Here is a 23,818-nt window from a genome sequence, read left to right as displayed (position 1 = left end):
CAGATGACTGAAGGATTACAAATGTTACACCCTGTTTAAAAAAAGGGAAGAGGGATAAACCTGGTAACTACAGGCCAATCAGTCTAATGTCAGTGGTGTAGGTGGGCATCCTTTGCCTGGTTTATGGTAATTTACCTGGTCAGGCAGCCTTTGCCACTGCACTGTGACCAATTCCAATCAGCGGTTTTGAATCGCTAAACCACCCCCACCCCCTCCAGTTCGGACTTGAGGAACTTATAATTAATGATATATTAAAAACAGAAAAATGGTCTGGCTGCAAGAAAGTCAAATTTTATTAAAACTAAAGAAACTACACCACATGATCAAAGTAATCACGGTAAAATTGCTTAACAGGGGAAGGCAGACGGCAAAAACGAGGGATAAATGGCTACAATGTTAACCGTACAATCTTAGCAACATTTCCCTTAAATTACCACCCCTTTACTTCTCACTAGATTGTCTTGCGAGTGGGTCAAAACCTTGCTCACCTGCAGTCCAAAGAGTACGAGACTAAAAAGGGGGCAGAGGACTTCCTGGGCTTAATCTTAATACCCTGGGAGTCCCTGCTGTTTTCGCGCCGAAAAGGTCCGTGCACAATTTCGTGCCGAAAAGTCCAAATACACAAGAGAAGGGCTTTTAACTTCCTCCATTCATACATGGAAACATCACGTAGTAGTCAATTTCAGTGAATGGATGTGTGTAAACAACCCATTGTGCTTGCTGTCCGATGATTGGCTGATTCAAACGGGCTACTCCCCAGTGTAAACAAGCAGCTTGTAGGTTACCGGACCCGCCCAATACCACAGGGTGACTGACAGCTCAGGCTCCATTCAAACATACTACAGGGCAGCGCTGAGCTTTTCATATGCTAACAGCCTGTCTGTCCTTTTCTGCTGCCTTTTAAAATTCTGTTTCCATGAGGTCTGTTCAGCCATTTTTATGCCCTGGGCAATTTAAACAGTCCAAAACTCAAGAGTACATCTTTTAATAAAATGTACAATCTTAAAGTGTGCGATTTTCACAAAGTTCTTTGATTCCAGTGTCCAAGTGCTGCCGAGCTTACGAGCTTTTTAACGCAGCCTTTTGCGGTTCTAGGTATGTTTTAAAACATTGTCCAACCCAGAGACAATTTAAATCACACAAGTCTTCGTCCACGATGTGGATTAATATTTCCCAATCTTCAGGGGCTGAGGGGATTTTGCGACCCCTACATTCCGCCCTTGGATACTTCCAACTTGCTTGTAGTATCCTCTTGAAGTGAGCAAAATTTTCTGACCCCCCACAAACAATCATCCCCTGTATTTACCTATAGCTACCTATCACTGATTCCCCGACCCGTCTATTCCCCTCAAATCCGAGAAAAACCATGGTACGGTAGGCTTCTACAGATACATCAATTACAAAATGTTACAATAAGGGGTCTAATACCCCTGCACCACTTGTTACATTATAACATATTACAAAATGTTGCAATCTTGGTTATACAATGTAATCAAAATGATCCCAAGCATGGAGAGGGTCCTACGCCTCTGCACCGCTTGGAACTGTAAAACAAAATACAAAAATCTTCATTAAACATTTGAAACAAAACGTTGAAATAAACCCCATCACGTGCCAATGATGGGTCGCGAAATTTGAGTGAGTATTGCTCCTCCCACCCAGGCAGTAAATGTTCCTTCCACCCCCCCTTTAATGGTCTTAAACTTTTAAAACATACAGAATGGATTTTACACTGATGTCTGATCCGCCAGCCCCGAGCCGTTCCCTTGTCCCTTTGTGGAGGCGGGGTACCTCTCATGTTTCACAGACCGAGACCGGGGAGTATGGGATTGTGACTCCCAGTCCCTCCCCCTCCAGTCTTCCCTCGACTGGCTGCAGAAAATGATGGGTGCCTGTGTGGCGGCTCTCACTGGCCCCACACTCAAACTTGGATCCCAGATCCGGCCACCCACTCATCCTTCCCAGCCACACTTACACTCTAACTTTACCCGTGAGCCCCGGGTGAGTCCCTCCCTTCCCCGAACGCACCCGCGTGACTCTTGCGTCTCCCCCTCCCCTTTACAATCTTTCCCGGGCCACCACCACCCGCTCCCGGGGAACGCGTCCCTGTCTGACAAGGCGTCCGCGCTTCCCCACCATGACTCCTCAATAGCGAGGTCTCCCGCAAGTGAAATTCGGTCAAGATAGTGCTGGGTTGGGACCGTGCCCCACCTAGCTGGGGCCATCTCTTCCACGTAGGATGAATAGGCAGGTTCCTCCGGACCCTGTCCGGTTTCTCCCGAAGGTCGCTGCGGGGTCTCCTCCTGGATTCGTCCAGTGGCGAGGTGATCCCCAACATTCTGTATAACCATATCTTCATTCGATGCCCAGCTCGGGCTGGGCGAACAGGGCTGCTCCTTTGTCCACTCTCCTGCAAAAGAACTTAAAAGGACATGCAGCCAGGTCTCTCACTGACCTGCTGTCTTAGGTGGAGACGTGGTCGGGTCCCTCGACCTCGGACCAAAATACAAGCATTTGGCACACTTATAAACTTAAACCTTGAACTTAAACTTAAAACTACTAGTTACATTCTAAACTTAAAATTTAAACACCTTAAAAGCAAGCTATAAACATTGGTAACTTAACACAAAGCTATAATACAAATGCCGCCCATCTCCCGATGGCCAGGTTAATCTCTGGTGTCACTGTCGCAGATTACTGCTGCCTGCAGCAAAGCTGGACTGCCTCCTGCTTCCGGTCCCTGGCAGCTTATGGCTGCTAGTTGGGGACCTCTGTGATCTGTTTCCTCCCGGGCTCGGGAGATTGCTCTTTGTGGCGGGTACTCTGGTGACCATCTTACCTTGGGCTTGTGGACCCGCTGAGGCCTTCTGAGGGGCGTCTCTCTGGGGGAAACTTTGGCTGATGGACCCTGAGCCTGGGTCACAGCCCTAGCTGGCTGGGAACCTTCTCCCCCTGATGCAAACAGCCCGCACTGTTTAATATATCTGGCAGCCTGCCAGTAATCCGGGTTTGTCTCCTTTTCCCTACCCACTCCTGTACTGGGGGCAGGTATCCCCTCACCACCCGCTGCTGGTGGCTGAAAATCTTCCTCTCCAGGTCCAAACCTGGTACCAGCTCCTTCCATATGTCCCCTGCAAGAGGAATTGCTATCCCTTCCTCCCAGAGTCCCACACCATAGGGGGAACCACACTAGAAGTGGGCTGGGAAGCTTGTCCCTTTAAACAGGCGACTGCGCCTGCGCGAGAAAACTGAAGAGGAGCTGCTGTGGTCACGGGCTGAGGAACTGCACCTGCGCGAACAGGCCGTTCAAAAGACTGGGGAATTCCTGTCTCCAGGCCAGCGACTACGCATGAGCAGGCAGTCTCTTCAAAAGGCGGCTCCTCCCTGGAGCCCCCCAAGCGATTTTCTGTGAATGAACTCGCAGCAGCCTGCAGATTTCTACTCTCAGGCTGCGGTTTCTCTGTTTCTCAACTAAATAACTGGTTCAAATTTAAACTTTGGCCAAAACTTAGGTCCCACTGGGGCAGGGAAGTGTCCCAATTGGTGGGCTGGACAACTTTTCCCTTGAAACAAGCCACAGCGCCTGTCTTTACAGCCTGTGAACTTGAACTTGTATGGTCAGATTTATACAATTTACATTGGTTGGCGTGGAACCACTTTGTGCACCGGGGTAGTTTTCCTGCATAGACCATGGGGCTGGCCCTACCAACTATACTATAGGGTCCCATGTAGAGTGGCTCTAAACTTCCCACCTGGGCATAGTTTCTTACCATCACTAGGTCTCCTATCTCCCACTGGTGGCTCTTGCTAGGCTCGAGCAGCAGCCGGTTATTCCGATGCTGCTTCCCCATGCTGTCTGCTGCCTGCCCATAAATTACCCCCGCCTGCTCCTGACCGGTGAATCCCGATAGTATGTATGGAACCCCGTTAGACAGAGGTGAGGTGGTGGGATTATCCGTATGGATCACGGTGCATGATGCTCCCGTATCCAATAGATAAGTCCCTGTAACCTTCTCTACCTCCATCTGTACGAGCGGTCTCTTCCATTCATCATACCGGAGATTACACAGACGGACAGGCTGTGCGGGCTCCAGTCATTGTGGGGAGGCAGAGGTGGGCGAGGGGGCTGCAGCACCACTGATGGCTGCTACCTTTCTCTGATTGGCCCTGAGGAAAGATTTTATCGACTCCATGACGGACTCGACTGTATCGGGAGAAGTTTCTGTCTCTGCCTTCTGAGTTGGGCCTCTGGGGTCCTGGCTTTATCATCTCTCCCAGACTTTTCACAATCCCTGCGCCAGTGGCCATCCTCCCCGCACCTGTAACAAGTGACCTTGTTCTGGAAGGGACGGCTCCCCGCCTGGCGCCACTCTTTCTTGTATTGAGCCCCAGGTTTAACCTCGTGGACCTACACAATGAATGGTAAGACCCTAGGCAAGACGGAGGGTCAGAGGGATCTGGGTGTGCAAGTACACAGATCCCTGAAGGCGGCGGAACAGGTGGATAAGGTGGTAAAAAAGGCATATGGGATACTTGCCTTCATTAGCCGAGGCATTGAATATAAGAGCAAGGAGGATATGATGGAACTGTATAAAACACTGGTTAGGCCACAGCTGGAATACTGTGTGCAGTTCTGGTCGCCACTACAGGAAGGATGTGATCGCATTGGAGAGGGTGCAGAGGAGGTTCACCAGGATGTTAACGGGGCTGGAGCGCTTCAGCTATGAAGAGAGACTGGGCAGATTGGGTTTGTTTTCCTTGGAGCAGAGGAGGCTGAGGGGGGACATGATTGAGGTGTACAAAATTATGAGGGGCATAGATAGGATGGATGCTGAGGAGCTTTTTCCCTTAGTAGAGGGGTCAATAACTAGGGGGGCATAGATTCAAGGTAAAGGGCGGGAGGTTTAGAGGGGATTTGAGAAAGAACTTTTTCACTCAGAGGGTGGTTGGAGTCTGGAACTCACTGCCTGAAAGGGTTGTGGAGGCAGGAACCCTCACAACATTTAAGAAGCATTTGGATGAGCACTTGAAATGCCATAGCATACAAGGCTACGGACCAAATGCTGGAATATGGGATTAGATTAGACAGGGCTTGATGGCCGGCGCGGACACGATGGGCCGAAGGGCCTCTATCCGTGCTGTATAACTCTATGACTCTCTATGACCTTACCTTTTTGCTGGTGTGTCCCACTATTCCTACCGTTCCTATATGCTACCGTGAGCTGCCGGATTACAGTCTCTTCGGTTGCTAGGGGGTCTCGGTGGTCAAACCAAGTATCAGCCTTTGCTTTTATCTGGGGCAGGCAATTGGACACCAGGCAATGAAGCCATTGGGTCCGCTGCCGCTGGTTCAGGTGTGCCCTACCTTCTCCCCCTGTATACACACTGTTGTAGACTGGCCACAGCCTGTCTAAAAATGCCTGTGGGGTCTCCCCTTCCTTCTGCAGAGTTTTCCCTATGCGATCGAACGGACTGCTGTCGTTCGCACCCATGGCTTCCAGTGTTTCCTCCTTTAGGTCCTCAAAACCCTTCTGCCCTCTCTTAGCCTCATCTGAAAGGGTCAGATAGAGCTTACTATCTACAGAGAAAAGCAACATTTTGGCTTTCTCTTCGTCATCACAGCCGTTAACACAGTCTGCCTGTTCTATCTCTTGGAAGTGCATTGAGGGTTTCCCTTTTCGGAGAGCAGGGGAATATGTTTCACCAGGCCTCTGAGCTGTTGGGTATCATAGGGTACCAGATAGGTATACTGAACAGCCCCTGGGTCATTATCGTTAACGGGCGGACTGTACCTCCGTTGTCGAAGGGGGTACACTGGTCCTGGTCCCCGCCTGCCTAGTGGGACCTGCTGGCATTCTCCTACCACCCCATTGTCCACCCCTTCTTGCTGCCAGAGCTCCTCAAAACTTGGAGCTGTGGGCTGCTGTCTTGGGATCTCTAATTCCCTAGCCAGCTCTGTTCTGGGTGCTGCCTGTGGGGCGGTTTGATTTGGGCTGCTGGTACTGTCCGACGGACTTCCCTTCGGACTTATGAGACATACCATCCCTTTAGTCCTTAATAACTCCATACCCAAACTCTCTGGCCTAGAAATTAGGTTTGCCTCCGCCAGGGCTTTTGCGCCCAAAATTTTGCGCCCGCGATAATTGCCGCTGCGCCCGCCAAAAATTCAGCTGTCCCGCGCCCAGACGGCTGCGGGCGCTAATGGAGGGTTTCAGCGCCTCGCTATGGGCGCTGAATGCAGGTTTGCGGCGCTAATCCCCCGCTGCGGCACCCGATGCGGTGCGGCAGGCTGGGGTACTGCAGGCCTCCTCCTTCTGTTAAGGAGGAGCTGCCTGCAGCCGACCGCTGACCAGTTGATTCGCCCGACAAATGAGCCCAGCACCTCGGAGAAGTGCCGGGCTCGCGGGCCACACACATCAGTGCCGCGGGGGGGTGGTGGAGGAGTCCGGGGAGGGAGGTGCGGGCAGGCGGCCGCCGGGAAAGCGGCCGGCCGCCGCTCCACCTTAATGCGTCGGCGCTACGTGCTGCAACATCCCGTTGAACAATCGTTGGTTGCGGCTGCCACGGGCGAGGCGGCCGCAACTGAATTTGGGCGTCCGGCCGCGTTACCACGGCAACTGGGACGCTGCGCACACCGATGACGTCATCGGTGCCGGCGCAGCGCTACCAGCTAACGCCGATGGTAGGGCCCAACGCAATTTCGATCGCGGCTATAATTCCGGCGCATGGCCCTCTAACGCCTCTAATTGGGCGCTAACCCCACCGAATTTCTAGGCCTCTATCTTTCTGTTACATATGGTATGATCTGCTCCACTAAATCTTTGTTCGCAGGCTAGCTTATAAGCTGCCTTTACCTCCCTAACCATTTCCTCCTGCTCTGTTACTTCTGAGGTGAGGCAGGCATTCTCTTCCCACAGTCTCATCTCGTTACTCTTCGCTTCTGTAATTTGGCACTTTAGGAACGCTATCTCGTGTGGCTTTTGCCCTCACTAGCTTCTTGGGTGAGATGTGCATTTTCCTCCTGTAGCCTCATCTCACTGTTCCTAGCCTCTGTGACTTCCTGCACAAGGCGCTCTATCTCTGCCTGGCATTTTGTGACCTCTAGTGTGAGGCGTGCATTTTCTTCCCACACCCTCATCCCACTATCTCTGGCCTCATTCACCTCTCTTATGAGGCATTCTGCCTCCGCCTGGCATTTTTAAAACTCTGACTCCCGATTCTTGGCCTCTGTAACCTCCTCCCGCACCCTCATCTCACCCTTCTTAACCCAGCCACCTATACTATAATAGGTCAGCTTACATGCTGCCGCTAACTTCTGCAGGGCTACCCACAGACTGAAAGCAAGAACTGATGCTTTCTCCAGATCCAGACCACTTATCATATCAAAAATTGCCTCCAGTCCTGCTGCGGTCGCCAATTCGTAAGTGGGCATCCTTTACCTGGTTTACGGTAATTTACCTGGTCAGGCAGCCTTTGCCACTGCACGGTGACCAATTTCAATCAGCGGTTTCGAATCGCTAAAAACCCTCCCTCCAGTTCTGACTGGAGGAACTTATAATTAATGATATATTAAAAACGGATAAATGGTCTGGATGCAAGAAAGTCAAATTTTATTAAAACTAAAGAAACTACACCACATGATCAAAGTAATCACGGTAAAATTGCTTAACAGGGGAAGGCAGATGGCAAAAATGAGGGATAAATGGCTACAATGTTAACCATACAATCTTAGCAACATTTCCCTTAAATTACCACCCCTTTACTTCTCACTAGGTGGTCTTGCTAGTGGGTCAGAAGCCTTGCTCACCTGCAGCCCAAAGAGTAAAAGAGACAAAAAAAGGGGCTTAATCTTTATACCCTGGGAGTCCCTGCTGTTTTCGCGCCGAAAAGGTCCGTGCGCAATTTTGCGCCGAAAAGTCTGAATACACAAGAGAAGGGCTTTTAACTTCCTCCATTCATACATGGAGACATCACGTAGTAGATTCAATTTCAGTGAATGGATGTGTGTTAACAACCCATTGTGCTTGCCGTCCGATGATTGGCTGATTCAAATGGGCTACTCCCCAGTGTAAACAAGCAGCTTGTAGGTTATCAGACCCGCCCAATACCACAGGGTGACTGACAGCTCGGGCTCCATTCAAACTTACTCCAGGGCAGCGCTGAGCTTTTCATATGCTAACAGCCTGGCTGTCCTTTTCTGCTGCCTTTTAAAATTTTGTTTCCATGAGGTCTGTTCAGCCATTTTTATGCCCTGGGCAATTTAAACAGTCCAAAACTCAAGAGTACATCTTTTAATAAAATGTACAATCTTAAAGTGTGCGATTTTCACAAAGTTCTTTGATTCCAGTGTCCAAGTGCTGCCTAGCTTACGAGCTTTTTAACGCAGCCTTTTGCAGTCCTGGGTATTTTTAAAACATTGTCCAACCCAGAGACAATTTAAATCACGCAAGTCTTCGTCCACGATGTGGATTAATATTTCCCGATCTTCGGGGGCTGAGGGGATTTTACGACCCCTACAGTGGTGGGTGAACGACTAGAAACCATTGTCAAGGACAAAATTAATTCTCACTTGGAGAAGCATGGATTAATAAGGGGCAGCCAGTATGGATTTGTTAAAGGTAAATCGTGTCTGATTAACCTGATTGAGTTCTCTGATGAAGTAACAGAGGGTTGATGCAGGTAGTGCAGCAGATGTTGTATATATGGACTTTCAAAAGGCATTTGATAAAATACCACATAAGAGACTTACTCTGAAAATAGAAGCAGAGGGAATTAAAGGGCTCATGGTAATTTGTGTATATAATTGGCTAAGGGAGAGGAGGCAGTGAGCAGTGCTGAGAGATGTTTTTCTGACTGGAGGGAAGTATGCAGTGGGCTCCCCCAGGGGTCGGAATTAGGACCATTGCTTTTCTTGTTATATATAAATGACCTGGACTTGGGTATAGGTGAACAATTTCAAAGTTTACAGATGATACTATTTACTATGTTGCCAAGTTTTGTGAGTGTAGTAGTAGCAGACTTCAGGAGGATAGAGACAGACTGTGAAATGAGCAGACACAAGGCAGATGAAATTAAATGAGGATAAGTGTGAAGTGATGCACTTTGTGAGAAACAACAGGGAGAGGCCGTATAATCTAAATGGGACTATTTTGACGGGGGTCCCTCTTCACAAATCTTTGAACGTGCCATGGCAAGTTGGTGAGGCGGTGCAGAAAGCGTATGGGATACTTGGCTTTGTAAATAATGCCATTGAAAACAAAAACAAGGAAGTTACACTAAACCTTTACAAATCACTAGTTAGGAACATAGGACAGGAGGAGGCCATCCAGCCCCTCGAGCCTGTTCCGCCATTCAACGAGATCATGGCTGATCTGCGACCTAACTCCATATACCCGCCTTTGGCCCATATCCCTTAATATCTTTGGGTAACAAAAACCTATCAATCTCAGATTTAAAATTAACAATTGATCGAGCATCAATTGCTGTATGCGGAAGAGAGTTCCAAACCTCTACCACCCTTTGTGTGTAGAAGTGTTTCCTAATTTCACTCCTGAAAGGTCTGGCTCTAATTTTTAGACTATGCCCCCAGTCCTAGAATCCCCAACCAGCGGAAATAGTTTCTCTCTATCTACCCTATCTGTTCCCCTTAATATCCTGAAAACTTCGATCAGATGACCCCTTAACTTTCTAAAATCCAGGGAATACAACCCTAATTTGTGTAATCCCTCCTCGTAACTTAACCCTTGAAGTCCGGGTATCATTCTAGTAAACCTACGCTGCACTCCCTCCAAGGCCAATATATCCTTCCTAAGGTGTGATGCCCAGAACTGCTCACAGTGCTCCAGGCGTGGTCTAACCAGGGTTTTGTACAGCTGCAGGGTTTTGGCCTCAGCTGGAGTCTTGTGTACAGTTCTGGGCACCACACTTTAGGAAGGATGTCAAGGCCTTGGAGAGGGTGCAGAGGAGGTTGACCAGGATGGTACCAGGGATGAGGAACTTCAGTTATGTAGAGAGACTGGAGAAGCTGGGATTGTTCTCCTTAGAGCAGAGAAGGTTAAGAGGAGACCTAGTAGAGGTGTTCAAAATGATGAGGGGTTTTGATCGAGCAAGTAGAGAGAAACTGTTCACTCTGGCAAGTGGGTCGGTAACCAAAGGTCACAGATTTAAAATAGTTACTAGAAGAACTATAGGTGAAATGAGGAGAATTGTTTTCATACAGAGGGTTGTTCAGATCTGGAACGCACCATCTGAAAGGATGCTGGAATCAGGTTTCACAGGAACTTTCAAACAGTAATTGGACGAGTCCTTGAAGAGGACTAGTTTGCAGAGTTCTGGGGATAAAGCTGGGGTTTGGGACTAAATTGGAAAGCTCTTTCAAAGACACGATGGGCACAGACACGATGGGCCAAATCACCTCCTTCTGTGCTGTTAGATTCTATGATCAGTGTGAAGTCGCTGGTGTCTCAGTAGGTTGGATAAATGAGTGAATCCCTTCCCACACACGGAGCAGGTGAACGGCGTCTCCCCAGTGTGAACTCGCTGATGTACCAGCAGGTTGTATGAATCAGCGAATCCCTTCCCACACACAGAGCAGCTGAATGGCCTCTCCCCAGTGTGTAGGTGTTGGTGTTTCTTGAGCTCCCAGGAGCTTTTAAAACTCTTCCCACAGTCAGAACATTTAAAGGGCCTCTCGTCAGTGTGAACTCGCTGGTGTCCCTTCAGCTCCCTGGAGCTTTTAAAGCTCTTCCCACAGTCAGAACATTTAAAGGGCCTCTCGTCAGTGTGAACTCGCTGATGTGTCAGCAGGTTGGATGACTGAGTGAATCCCTTCCCACACACAGAGCAGGTGAACGGCCTCTCCCCAGTGTGAACTCGCTGATGTTCCAGCAGGTTGGATGACCGAGCGAATCCCTTCCCACACACGGAGCAGGTGAATTGTCTCTCCCCAGTGTGAACTCGCTGATGTACCTTCAGCTCCCTGGGGCTTTTAAAGCTCTTCCCACAGTCAGAGCATTGAAATGGTCTCTCATCAGTGTGAACAAGCTGGTGTCCCTTCAGATACTGAGCGCTTTTAAAGCTCTTCCCACAGTCAGGACACTGAAATGGTCTCTCCCCAGTGTGAACTCCCTGGTGTGTTTGCAGGTGGGATGAACAAACAAATCCCTTTCCACACACGGAGCAGGTGAACAGACTGTCCCTGGTGTGACTGCGCCGTTGAACTTTCAATGCAGACGGGGAACTGAAGCCCTTCCCGCCGTCCCCACCTTTACCCGGTTTCTTCCCAGTGTGACGGTGCACGTGTCTCACCAGGTCAGGCGATCGGCTGAATCCGCGTCCACACACTGAACACGTGTGCAGTTTGTCTGCGTTGCAATCCCTGCTCTCTCCTTCCATGTGCAAAGGCCGATGATATTCAGGTCCTGATGAATCGAGTGACTCTGTCAGATCTTGACGTGATGTTTGGTCTGAGCTTCCCGCCTGTAACTGCTCCACTTCTATAACCCTGTAAATTGAGATCAGAAAAGGATCAGAGGCAAACTGTTGTTTAATTTTCCCCTTTCCGAACCTAGGGGCAGTGAAGCTGATTTTCAGGCCCCAGCTGCTGCACAGGTTGGTTGAAAGGATCAGCAGTAATGGCGGCTGTAATACCCACAAGCTCCCGCGCTCCAGAAAGCACTCTGTTGACTCTGAGTCCCGCGCATGTGCTCATGGCCCTCGCACTCTCCCTCCTGCTCTACAATTGCCCGTCCCGTTTCAGGTCGATGACCATTCGTCAGAACTGCTTGCTCTTTAGTGTCAGCCAGTGGCTCAGTGGGTAGCACTCTCGCCTCTGAGTCAGAAAGTTGTGGGTTCAAGTCCCACTCCAGAGACTTGAGCACAAAAATCCAGGCTGACACTCCAGTGCAGTGCTGAGGGAGTGCTGCACTGTCAGAGGTGCCGTCTTTCGGATGAGATGTTAAATTGAGGCCCTGTTTGCTCTCTCAGGTGGATGTAAAAGATCCCATGGCATTATTTCAGGAAAGAAAGACTTGCATTTATTTAGTGCCACCAGATATCCTAAAGTGCTTTACAGCCAATGAAGTACTACAATGAAGAAGTCACTGTTGATAGATTACCTGGTCATTATCACATTGCTGTTTGTGGGAGCTTGCTGTGCGCTAACTGACTGCCACATTTCCTACATTACAACAGTGACTACACTTCAAAAGTACTTCATTGGCTGTAAAGTACTTTGGGACGTCCGTTGATGGTGAAAGGCGCTATATAAATGCAAGTCTTTCTTTCTTCACTGGTCGCACTAGCGACCTCTTCTGGCAGTTGGTTGATTGACAGCCGAGAGTCCGCGCATGCGCACACGGAGCGACGGTTTGGGTCGAGTCCGGCACAGCGACCCCTCCCGGTCACCAAGGGTAATGACCGCGCATGCCCAGAGGAGACCAACCCCCCTCCCCCACTTGGAGCTGCGCCTGCGCACTTGGATCCTGTCGGACGGAGTCGGCGCGGGTAATTCCGGGCAAAGGCCTTGGTGTCAGTTCCAGAGTCGCGATCGGTGACGCAAAGTGAGTTTTCTCCGCTCCGATTGGGTGGAGAATCGCGCGGGGTGGATCGGGAGACAATAAAGAGAGAAATAGAAAAACCTCAGAGTCCACGAGGCCCCGGACCGAGCGGCGGCGACTGGACGGTGCACGTGATCTCCTCGGGGACACGTGAACCGGGCCCGTGGCCTGATTGACGGGAGCTTCCGACCAATAGTGAGCGAGCGGGGCGGGACTGCAGGACCGATCAGGCGGCGGGTCCTCCAATTAATCGGGGAGCCCGAGGGGCGGGGCTTGCGGCACCCAGTGGGCGGGGCTGGAGGAGCGAGCCGGCGGCGGGTCCTCCAACCAATCGGGGAGTCCGAGGGGCGGGACTAGCACCGGCTGATTGTCTGATCCGCAGGGCAGCGAGTTTCTCCAGTCCCTTGTTCAGGGCCCGGGGCCTGGGGAGGCTTTGGGCCTTTATTCCGCGCATTGGACACAACGCTCTTTGTCTCAGGCATAGTGTGACGTCGCACTGAAACTTTCCGCCCTCCTTTACAAAGATGGCTGCCGTTAACCTGGGCCTGTAAGGGGAAGAAATCCCCGCCACTGCAAACACGGGATCTTCAGCTTATTATTCGGGGCTTGCCTCCTGCACGAGTTGTTTATGAAGCCGCCCCACCCACCTACCGGTCCATTACTCCACTCGTCGCGAATCTTACCCGCCGCACCATCGCCCTCCCGGCTTCAGCTCCTCTCCATCTCCAGTAACGCACTGCGCATGTTCCATATACCGGCTTCTCCCGCGCCTGCGCGCTGGGCTCTCGTAGGCTGGGTGCGGCACGTGGGCCACCGCGGGGAATGCTGGGTAAAAGACCAGATTAGTGAATGGAACATGATTTACTGTGATCAGATTGAGGACTGAACCGTGTTCATTCTAGTAGTCATGGTTTGTTTCTGCTGATCTTAATAACTCCTGTATCTGCGCTGGAGATTAATATTCTGTTTAAATAGTGAATAAATAAAGCTTGAGGAACAGCACCTCATCTTTTGATTAGGCTCTTTACAGCCTTCTGGACTCAACATTGAGTTCAACAATTTCAAACTTTAACCCTTACTCCCATTTTTCATGCTGTATGATTTTGCCATCCCCATTTGCAACATTTTCCAAGACTCGGTTTCACAGCCACATCTCTTTCCTCAGCAACTGTCTCCGGTTCCAACTTATTCCACGTGGATTCCAACTGAACTTCCACCCTTCGTGTTTCCGATCCACCCAGGATAACTTTCCTGCCTCTTACCTTAGTAATATCTGTTACATCTCCAGCTTTTTCCAGTTCTGATGAAGGGTCCCAGACCTGAAACGTTAACTCTGTTTCTCTCTCCACGGATGCTGCCTGGCCTGCTGAGTATTTCCAGCATTTTCTGTTGTTATTTCAGGGAATAAATAAGTTTTGTTTCAAACACACAGTGTGTCAAATATTTGATTGCTCCATGATAAGAGAAGACGAATTGATGTTCTGTTCCAGACTGTTTAATTTTTGGGCCTTTTCTTACTCGAGATTATTTCCGTTCTCATCTCGTTCGCCTTCTACCACATCAAACCCCAAGCTTGCTCCGTTTGAGTACACAACTTGTGGGTGTCATAGAATGAACTGTAGTCATAGAGTCATAGAGTTATACAGCACGGAAAGAGGCCCTTCGGCCCATCGCGTCCGTGCCGGCCATCAAGCCCTGTCTAATCTAATCCCATTTTCCAGCATTTGGTCCGTAGCCTTGTATGCTCTGGCATTTCAAGTGCTCATCCAAATGCTTCTTGAATGTTGTGAGGGTTTCTGCCTCCACCACCCTTTCAGACAGTGAGTTCCAGATTCCAACCACCCTCTGGGTGAAAAAGTTCTTCCTCAAATCCCCTCTAAACCTCCTGCCCCTTACCTTGAATCTATGCCCCCTTGTTATTGACCCCTCTACTAAGGGAAAAAGCTCCTTTCTATCTACCCTATCTATGCCCCTCATAATTTTGTACACCTCAATCAGGTCCCCCCTCAGCCTTCTCTGCTCCAAGGAAAACAAACCCAGCCTGTCCAGTCTCTCTTCATAGCTGACGCTCTCCAGCCCAGGTAACATCCTGGTGAATCTCCTCTGCACCCTCTCCAATGCAATTACATCCTTCCTATAGTGTGGCGACCAGAACTGCACACAGTATTCCAGCTGTGGCCTAACCAGCGTTTTATACAGCTCCATCATAACCTCCCTGCTCTTATATTCTATGCCTCGGCTAATGAAGGCAAGTATCCCATATGCCTTTTTAACCACCTTATCCACCTGTTCTGCTGCCTTCAGGGATCTATGTACATGCACACCAAGGTCCCTCTGACCCTCCGCCTTACCTAGGGTCTTAACATTCATTGTGTATTCCCTTGCCTTGTTAGTCCCTCCAAAGTGCATCACCTCACACTTTTCAGGGTTAAATTCCATTTGCCACTGTTCTGCCAATCTGACCAACCCATCTATATCGTCCTGCAGACTGAGGCTACCCTCCTTGCTATTTACCACCCCACCAAGTGCAACAAATCCAAGTTTGCCGACAATACAAAGATGGGAGGGAAAGCAGTGAGTGAGGAGGACATAAAAAACCTGCAAAAGGACAAAGACAGGCTAAGTGAGTGGGCAGAGATTTGGCAGATGCAATATAATGTTGGAAAGTGTGAGGTTATGCACTTTGGCAGAAAAAATCAAAGAGCAAGTTATTATCTAAATGGAGAGAAACTGCAAAGTGCTACAGTACAAAGGGATCTGGGGGTCCTGGTGCATGAAACACAGAAGGTTAGTATGCAGGTACAGCAGGTGATCAGGAAGGCCAATGGAATCTTGGCTTTTATTGCAAGGGGGGTGGAGTATAAAAACAGGGAAGTCTTGCTGCAGTTATACAGGGTATTGGTGAGGCTACACCTGGAATACTGCGTGCAGTTTTGGTTTCCATATTTAAGAAAATATATACTTGCTCTTGAGGTGGTTCAGAGAAGGTTCACTCGGTTGATTCCGGAGATGAGGGGGTTGACGTATGAGGAAAGGTTGAGTAGATTGGGACTCTACTCATTGGAGTTCAGAAGAATGAGAGGCGATCTTATCGAAACATATAAGATTGTGAGGGGGCTTGATCGGGTGGATGCAGTGAGGATGTTTCCACTGATGGGTGAGACTAGAACTAGGGGGCATAATCTTAGAATAAGGGGCTGCCCTTTCAAAACTGAGATGAGGAGAAACTTCTTCACTCAGAGGGTAGTAAATCTATGGAATTTGCTACCCCAGAGAGCTGTGGAAGCTGCGACATTAAATAAATTTAAAACGGAGATAGACATTTTCCTAGCAGATAAGGGAATTAGAGGTTACGGGGAGAGGGCAGGGAAGTGGACGTGAATCTAGGTTCGGATCAGCCATGATCCTATTGAATGGTGGAGCAGGCCCGAGGGGCTGTATGGCCTACTCCAGCTCCTTATGTTCTTAATGGGACTCTCTCTGACCTTTCTCCCCAGTCCATCTCCAGGACCAGTGTGTATCTGAGTCAATGGGACTCTCTCTGACCTTTCTCCCCAGTCCATCTCCAGGACCAGTGTGTATCTGAGTGAATGAGACTCTCTCTGACCTTTCTCCCCAGTCCATCTACAGGACCAGTGTGTATCTGAGTCAATGGGACTCTCTCTGACCTTTCTCCCCAGTCCATCTCCAGGACCAGTGTGTATCTGAGTCAATGGGACTCTCTCTGACCTTTCTCCCCAGTCCATCTACAGGACCAGTGTGTATCTGAGTCAATGGGACTCTCTCTGACCTTTCTCCCCAGTCCATCTACAGGACCAGTGTGTATCTGAGTCAATGGGACTCTCTCTGACCTTTCTCCCCAGTCCATCTACAGGACCAGTGTGTATCTGAGTCAATGGGACTCTCTCTGACCTTTCTCCCCAGTCCATCTCCAGGACCAGTGTGTATCTGAGTCAATGGGACTCTCTCTGACCTTTCACCCCAGTCCATCTACAGGACCAGTGTGTATCTGAGTCAATGGGACTCTCTCTGACCTTTCTCCCCAGTCCATCTACAGGACCAGTGTGTATCTGAGTCAATGGGACTCTCTCTGACCTTTCGCCCCAGTCCATCTGCAGGACCAGTGTGTATCTGAGTCAATGGGACTCTCTCTGATCTTTCTCCCCAGTCCATCTCCAGGACCAGTGTGTATCTGAGTCAATGGGACTCTCTGACCTTTCTCCCCAGTCCATCTCTGGGACCAGTGTGTATCTGAGTCAATGGGACTTTCTCTGACCTTTCTCCCCAGTCCATCTCCAGGACCAGTGTGTATCTGAGTCAATGGGACTCTCTCTGACCTTTCTCCCCAGTCCATCTCCAGGACCAGTGTGTATCTGAGTCAATGAGACTCTCTCTGACCTTTTGATGCGCTATCAATAACTCAAAAGACTGAGATTAAGCGAGTAATTAACAGGCTTTTATTAACAAGAGAATGAAGGTGTGCCTCGAGTGGTCGACCGGTCCAGAATACAAAGGGGCTGTGGAGCAGTCACCTTTATACCTGGATTCGTGGGAGGAGTCAGCCGAGGCATGTACAGGCATGTACACAGTGGAATACAAACAGTGGTTTACCACATTCACCCCTTGTTTAAAATTGAGTCCGGCGGGGTGAAGTGTATTAAAAGTTAGTGTATTGGAGTCTCTCCGGAGGGTCTTGTCTGCCGCTGTGATCGACGTGGCGACGGCAGGGGTAGTGAGGCTTCCGGCGTCGAGTCCCGCGTAGGCTGGGGCACTGGTGTGTAGTCCTCGTAGATGTCGAGCGGGTCGCGGGGCCCAGGCCTGCCGTCTGCTGGGGCTGGATATCGGATCGTGGCGGGGGGGTGGTAGTGGGTAGTGGGTTACTGCGGCCCCCGAGGGTGCTAGGTCTCTTATGGAGACTGTGTCCTCCCGCCCGTCCGGGTACGCAATGTAAGCATACTGGGGGTTGGCGTGGAGGAGGTCGACCCTCTCGACCAGGGGGTCCGTTTTATGGGTCCTCACGTGTCTTCTCACTAGGACCGGCCCTGGGGACGTCAGCCATGGCGGTAGCGATGTCCCCGATGTGGACTTCCTTGGGAAGACAAACATTTTCTCATGAGGGGTGGCATTAGTGGCAGTGCAGAGCAGTGACCGAATAGAGTGGAGCGCATCGGGGAGCACATCCTGCCAGCGGGAGGTCGGAAGGCCCCTAGACATTAAGGCTAGCAGGGCGGCCTTCCAAACTGTCGCATTCTCTCTTTCCACCTGTCCGTTCCCCCGGGGGTTGTAACTGGTGGTCCTGCTTGTGGCAATACCCCTAGCTAGCAGGTACTGATGGAGTTCATCGCTCATAAACGATGAGCCCCGGTCGCTATGGATACCGAACAGGGTGAAGAGGTCGTTCAGACATTTAATGACCATGGCACTGGTCATGTCCGGGCAGGGGATGGCGAACGGGAAATGGGAGTACTCATCAATAATATTGAGGAAGTACACATTGCGGTCGGAGGAGGGGAGAGGCCCTTTAAAATCAATGCTCAGGCGCTCAAAGGGGCGAGTGGCTTTTATCAGGTGAGCCCTGTCTGGTCATTAAAAGTGTGGTTTGCACTCAGCACAGACTTGGCAGTTCCTGGTCATGGTCCTGACCTCCTCAATGGAGTAAGGCAGGTTGCGGGCCTTGATGAAGTGGAAGAACCTGGTGACCCCCGGGTGGCAGAGGTCATTGTGGAGGGCCCGCAGTCTATCGATCTGCGCACTGGCGCAGGTGCCACGCGATAGAGCATCCGGGGGTTCATTGAGCTTCCCGGGCCGGTACAAGATCTCGTAATTGTAGGTGGAAAGTTCGATTCTCCACCTCAAGATCTTGTCGTTTTTGATTTTGCCCCTCTGCTTGTTGTTAAACATGAAAGCAACTGAACGCTGGTCAGTGAGCAGGGTAAATCGTTTACCGGCCAGGTAGTGCCTCCAATGACACACAGCCTCCACAATAGCCTGGGCCTCCTTCTCAACAGCGGAGTGTCTGGTCTCCGGGCCCTGGAGGGTTCGTGAAAAGAAGGCCACGGGTCTCCCCGCCTGACTGAGGGTAGCGGCCAGGGCAAAGTCGGACGCGTCGCTTTCCACCTGGAAGGGGATGGATTCGTCCACTGCGTGCATGGTGGCTTTGGCAATGTCTTCCTTGATACGGTGGAAGGCTAAGCGGGCCTCTGCCGTCACGGGAAAAGAGGTGGACTTGATCAGCGGACGGGCCTTGTCCGCATAGTAGGGGGACCCACTGGGCGTAATAAGAGAAAAACCCTAGGCACCTCTTCAGGGCCTTGAGGCAGTGGGAGTTCCATAAGGGGATGCATCCGGTCGGGGTCGAGGCCGATGACTCTGTGTTCCACAACACAGCCAAGGATGGCAAGGCGGGTTGTGCGGAATATGCACTTCTCCTTGTTATACGTCAGGTTGAGGAGTTTGGCGGTGCAGAGGAATTTTTCGAGGTTTGCGTCATGGTCCTGCAAGTCATGGCCGCAGATGGTCACATTGTCCAGATATGGGAAAGTGGCTTGCAACGCATTTTGATCGACCATCCGGTCCATCTCCCTTTGGAAGACGGAGACCCCGTTGGTGACGCCAAAGGGAACCCTAAGGAAGTGATAGAGGCGGCCGTTTGCCTCAAAGGCAGCATACTGGCAGTCCTCAGGGCGGATAGGGATCCGGTGGTACGCTGATTTCAGGTCAATGGTCGAAAAGACGCGGTACTGCGCGATCTGGTTGACCATATCAGCTATGCGGGGGAGTGGGTAAGCGTCCAGCAGGGTGTAGCGATTTATTGTCTGGCTGTAGTCGATGACCAGGCGCTGCTTCTCGCCGGTCTTAACGACCACAACCTGTGCTCGCCAGGGGCTGGTGCTGCCCTCAATAATCCCTTCCTTCAGAAGCCGCTCCACTTTGGTTTTAATGAAAACCCTGTCCCCGGCACTGTATCGCCTGCTCTTTGTGGCGATGGGCTTACAGTCGGGGGTGAGGTTAGCAAACACTGGGGGGGTGGTGACTGAGTGTGGAGAGGTTGCACCTGGTGCGCGGCGGGCAATTTGGAAGCTGCTGGCTGCGGACTGTGAGTGGGGGGAGGGGTCCACCGTACGTCATCGTAACACTTTTAAGGTGGCACTGAAAATCTAACCCCAGTAGAACGGCAGCGCAGAGGTCGGGCAGGACCAGAAGTTTAAAATTATCGTACACAATCCCGTCTACTACGAGTGTCACCACGCAGTAGCCGCCAATGTCCGCCGACTGGGACTCGGAGGCCATAGAAATCCGCTGGTGCGCAGGCAGGACTGGGAGAGAGCAACGCCGCACCGTGTCGGGGTGGATGAAGCTCTCCGTGCTCCCAGAGTCAAAAAGGCAGATTGTTTCGTGACCATTTACCTTAATGTCCATTGTGGAACTGGCCAGCTGGTGCGGTCTCGCTTGGTCCAGTGTAACGGAGGCCAGCGTAGGGGTCGGTGTGTCGCTGCGGGTATCAGATGAGGCGGTGTTGGGGGCCTGCTGCGTCCCGGCTGTCGTCCAAGATGGTGGCGTCCATGATCCCCATGTGGCTGGAGGCATCCAAAATGGCTGCTGTTCCGGTGGTTCGCACATGGCTGGGGAGGCCCAAGATGGCAGCCCGCACGGCCCACACGCGGCGCTGCTGGGGTTCGGGGTGGCTTTGGCCCTGCAGACGCTGGCGTAGTGTCCCTTCTTCCCGCAGCCCGAGCAGATCGCATTTTTCGCCGGGCAGCGCGCTCTGGGGTATTTGGCCTGGCCACAGAAGTAGCATTTCTGGCCTTGGGGCACTGCTGTCTGGCCTTGGGACACTGCTGCGGTAGTTGGGCCATTGCTGGGATGTGGCTGGGGTGGCACGGCGCTATGAGACGGTCCTACCGTGTCCCAGGCTGTCGTTCCCCGCGGCGTCCACGGTGCAGAGGAGTAGGCATCCATGCCCCAGTAGGCTGCGTCCAATGATAGTGCGAGTTCAGAGGCCTTGTTGAGGTCGAGGTCACTCTGCTCCAACAGTCGCTGTCGGGTGTAATTGGACCTATGGCCCGCTACAAAAGCGTCCCGGGTAAGTTCCTCTGTGTACACGGCGGCCTTTACATCCTTACAACCACAGGCCCGGCCAAGCACAGACAGTGCCTGAAGGTATTCCTTGGTCGATTCTCCAGGTTGTTGTTTACGACTCCCCAGAAGGTGCCTGGCGTACACTTCGTTCACTGGGTGCGTGTACTGGTCCTTGAGGAGCTTGATAGCATCCGCGTATGAGGTCGCGTCTTGGATGACCGAGTACACTCGGTGGTTCACTTTGGAGGTCAGGACATCCAGTTTGTCCTCGTCCGATTTGACCGTTTCAGCGGAGGCGATCAGGAATTTTACAAAGCACCTCAGCCAGTGAGTAAACTTGGTGGATGCGTCCGCCTCCCGATGGTCTAAGTCTAGGCATGCTGGTGTGAGGATCTTCTCCATTATAAAATCTTGTTAATAAAATTGATGCGCTATCAATAACTCAAAAGACTGAGATTAAGCGAGTAATTAACAGGCTTTTATTAACAAGAGAATGAAGGTGTGCCTCGAGTGGTCGACCGGTTCAGAATACAAAGGGGCTGTGGAGCAGTCACCTTTATACCTGGATTCGTGGGAGAAGTCAGCCGAGGCATGTACAGGCATGTACACAGTGGAATACAAACAGTGGTTTACCACACCTTTCTCCCCAGTCCATCTCCAGGACCAGTGTGTATCTGAGTCAATGGGACTCTCTCTGACCTTTCTCCCCAGTCCATCTCCAGGACCAGTGTGTATCTGAGTCAATGGGACTCTCTCTGACCTTTCTCCCCAGTCCATCTCCAGGACCAGTGTGTATCTGAGTCAATGGGACTCTCTCTGACCTTTCTCCCCAGTCCATCTCCAGGACCAGTGTGTATCTGAGTCAATGGGATTCTCTCTGACCTTTCTCCCCAGTCCATCTCCAGGACCAGTGTGTATCTGTGTCAATGGGACTTTCTCTTACCTTGCTCCCCAGTCGATCTCTGGAAGCTCTTTGAATCGGAAGGGTTCTCTCCGGTTGGTGCTCACAATCCTGTGCTGGTTCACCTGCTGTCGTTCCTCAGTCTACAATCCCTGTTTACTTCGAGCTGAGCACCTTCGTCAATCACACCATCATTCACCGTGAGATCTAATTGTGGCAAAGCAGAAAATAAGAACAATATTGAAAGCGTGAAATGATGTAATGTAGACTTTTAATCTGCTTACTAATAGTCCAATGTGAAGGCGGAGTATTTGTTTGATTTTGTGCCTTTCCTCAGATCCCCAGTTGCGGGTCTGTGTGCTTAGTTTGGAGATTTTCCTCAGATCCCCAGTTGCGGGGCTGTGTGTTTACTTTGGAGATTTTGCTCACAGTAAATTTCCGGACTCCTGAGGCTCCCCCATTCTCACTGCTCTGGGTGGAAATGCGCCATTTTCTATGCGGAGTTACTGCCCGGAGCGGTGACCCTGTGAGCCTCCCTCGCTGTCATCTAAACTCGGGGCTGAGCAGCCGCTGTCGGGCCGGGTGCTGAATGGAGCCGAGTTCCCTCAATCACAGAGCTGGCCCTGTAACCCTCACTCACCGATCAACCCGCGCCGCCCGGCCCAGCACACAGCAGGGGAGCGGCACTGCGCCTGCGCTGTAGGGCAGGGGAGCGGCACTGCGCCTGCGCGTGAGAAGGGGAGCGGCACTGCGCCTGCGCCGGAGGGCAGGGGAGCGGCACTGCACCTGCGCCGGAGGGCACGGGAGCGGCACTGCACCTGCGCGGGAGAGAGCAAGGGAGCGGCACTGCGCTTGCGCGGGAGAGTAAGGGAGCGGTACTGCGCCTGCGCCGGAGGGCAGGGGAACGGCACTGCGCCTGCGCTGGAGAGAGAGAGGACAGGGAGCGGCTCTGCGCCTGCGCGGTAGAGCTATGTCGCACGAACGCATCACTGCCGCTCCCAGTGCTGGGAGGACTACATCGGAACATATACAGGTCCAGGTTAACGGCAGCCATCTTTGTAAAGGAGGGAGGAAAGTTGCAGTGCGACGTCACCATATGCCTGACACAAAGAGCCTTGTGTCCAATGCGGGGAGTAAAAGCCCACAGCCTCCCCGGGCCCTGAACAAGGGACTGGAGAAACTCGCTGCCCTGCGGATCAGACAATCAGCCGGTGCTAGTCCCGCCCCTCGGGCTCCGCGATTGGTTGGAAGACCCGCCGCCGGCTCGCTCCTCCAGACCCGCCCACTGGGTGCCGCTAGCCCCGCCCCTCGGGCTCCCCGATTGGTTGGAGGACCCGCCGCCGGCTCGCTCCTCCAGACCCGCCCACTGGATGCCGCTAGCCCCGCCCCTCGGGCTCCCCGATTGGTTGGAGGACCCGCCGCCGGCTCGATCCTCCAGCCCCGCCCCGCTCGCTCCCTATTAGTCGGAGGCTCCCGTCAATCAGGCCGCGGGCCCGGATCACGTGTCCCTGAGAAGATCATGTGAAGCGGCCAACTGCCGCCCCTCGGTCCGGGGCCTCGCGTAGTCTGATGTTTTTCTATTTCTCTCTATTCTCTCCCGATCCACCCCGCGCGATTCTCCACCCAATCGGAGCGAAGAAAACACACTTTGCGTCACCGATCGCGACTCTGGAACCGACACCAAGGCCTTTCCCGGAATGCCCCGCGCCGACGCTGTTTGGCAGGATCCGAGTGCGCAGGCGTAGCTCCGAGTGGGTGAGGGGGTTGGTCTCCACTGGGCATGCGCGGTTATTACCCTTGGTGACCGGCAGGGGGCGCTGTGCCGGACTGGGCACAAACCGCTGCTCCGTGTGCGCATGCGCGGGCTCATGGCTGTCAATCAGCCAGCAGCCAGAAGAGGTCGCTGGTGAGACCAGTGAAGAAAGAAAGACTTGCATTTATATAGCGCCTTTCACCACCACCGGATGTCCCAAAGCGCTTTACAGCCAATGAAGTACTTTTTGAAGTGCAGTTACTGTTATAATGTAAACAAAGAAACAGAAGATAGGAGCAGGAGTAGGCCATTCGGCCCCTCGAGCCTGCTCCGCCATTCATTGAGATCATGGCTAATCATCCAAACTCAAAACCCTGCCCCTGCCTTCTCCCCATATCCCTTGATCCCTTTAGCCTTAAGAAATATATCCAACTCCTTCTTGAATATATTTAATGAATTGGCCTCCACAGCTTTCTGTGGTAGAGAATTCCACAGGTTCACCACTCTCTGGGTGAAGAAATTCCTCCT

General features: G+C 51.7%; 1 protein-coding gene across 2 annotated transcripts; it reads right to left on the bottom strand.

The window, feature by feature from the left end:
* Positions 1-275: 275 nt before the first annotated feature.
* LOC147093343 (uncharacterized) lies at positions 276-22,245 on the bottom strand. 2 transcript variants are annotated; one of them, XR_015074690.1, is made up of 5 exons: positions 22,178-22,245; positions 21,580-21,744; positions 13,241-13,382; positions 11,308-11,503; positions 276-7,918 (listed from the first exon to the last, which is right to left on the bottom strand). XR_015074690.1 is itself a non-coding variant. In XM_085974281.1 (5 exons), the coding sequence occupies exons 3-5, from the start codon at positions 13,306-13,308 to the stop codon at positions 1,458-1,460; spliced, it is 351 nt and encodes a 116-aa protein (XP_085830407.1). In that variant the 5' UTR covers positions 13,309-13,382; positions 21,580-21,744; positions 21,822-22,229; the 3' UTR covers positions 276-1,457. The 2 variants fall into 2 exon arrangements, 1 of the variants encoding a protein (XP_085830407.1); XM_085974281.1 differs by having other exon boundaries at positions 276-1,544; positions 21,822-22,229.
* Positions 22,246-23,818: the final 1,573 nt, after the last annotated feature.

The sequence above is a fragment of the Somniosus microcephalus genome, unplaced genomic scaffold (assembly GCF_052327205.1).
Source record: "Somniosus microcephalus isolate GS21.2 unplaced genomic scaffold, FLI_Smic_1.0 unresolved_chr1, whole genome shotgun sequence".
NCBI classification, from domain to species: domain Eukaryota; kingdom Metazoa; phylum Chordata; class Chondrichthyes; order Squaliformes; family Somniosidae; genus Somniosus; species Somniosus microcephalus.
The sequence above is the reverse complement of the archived record's forward strand: the minus strand, read 5'-3'. Positions and strand labels throughout refer to the sequence as shown.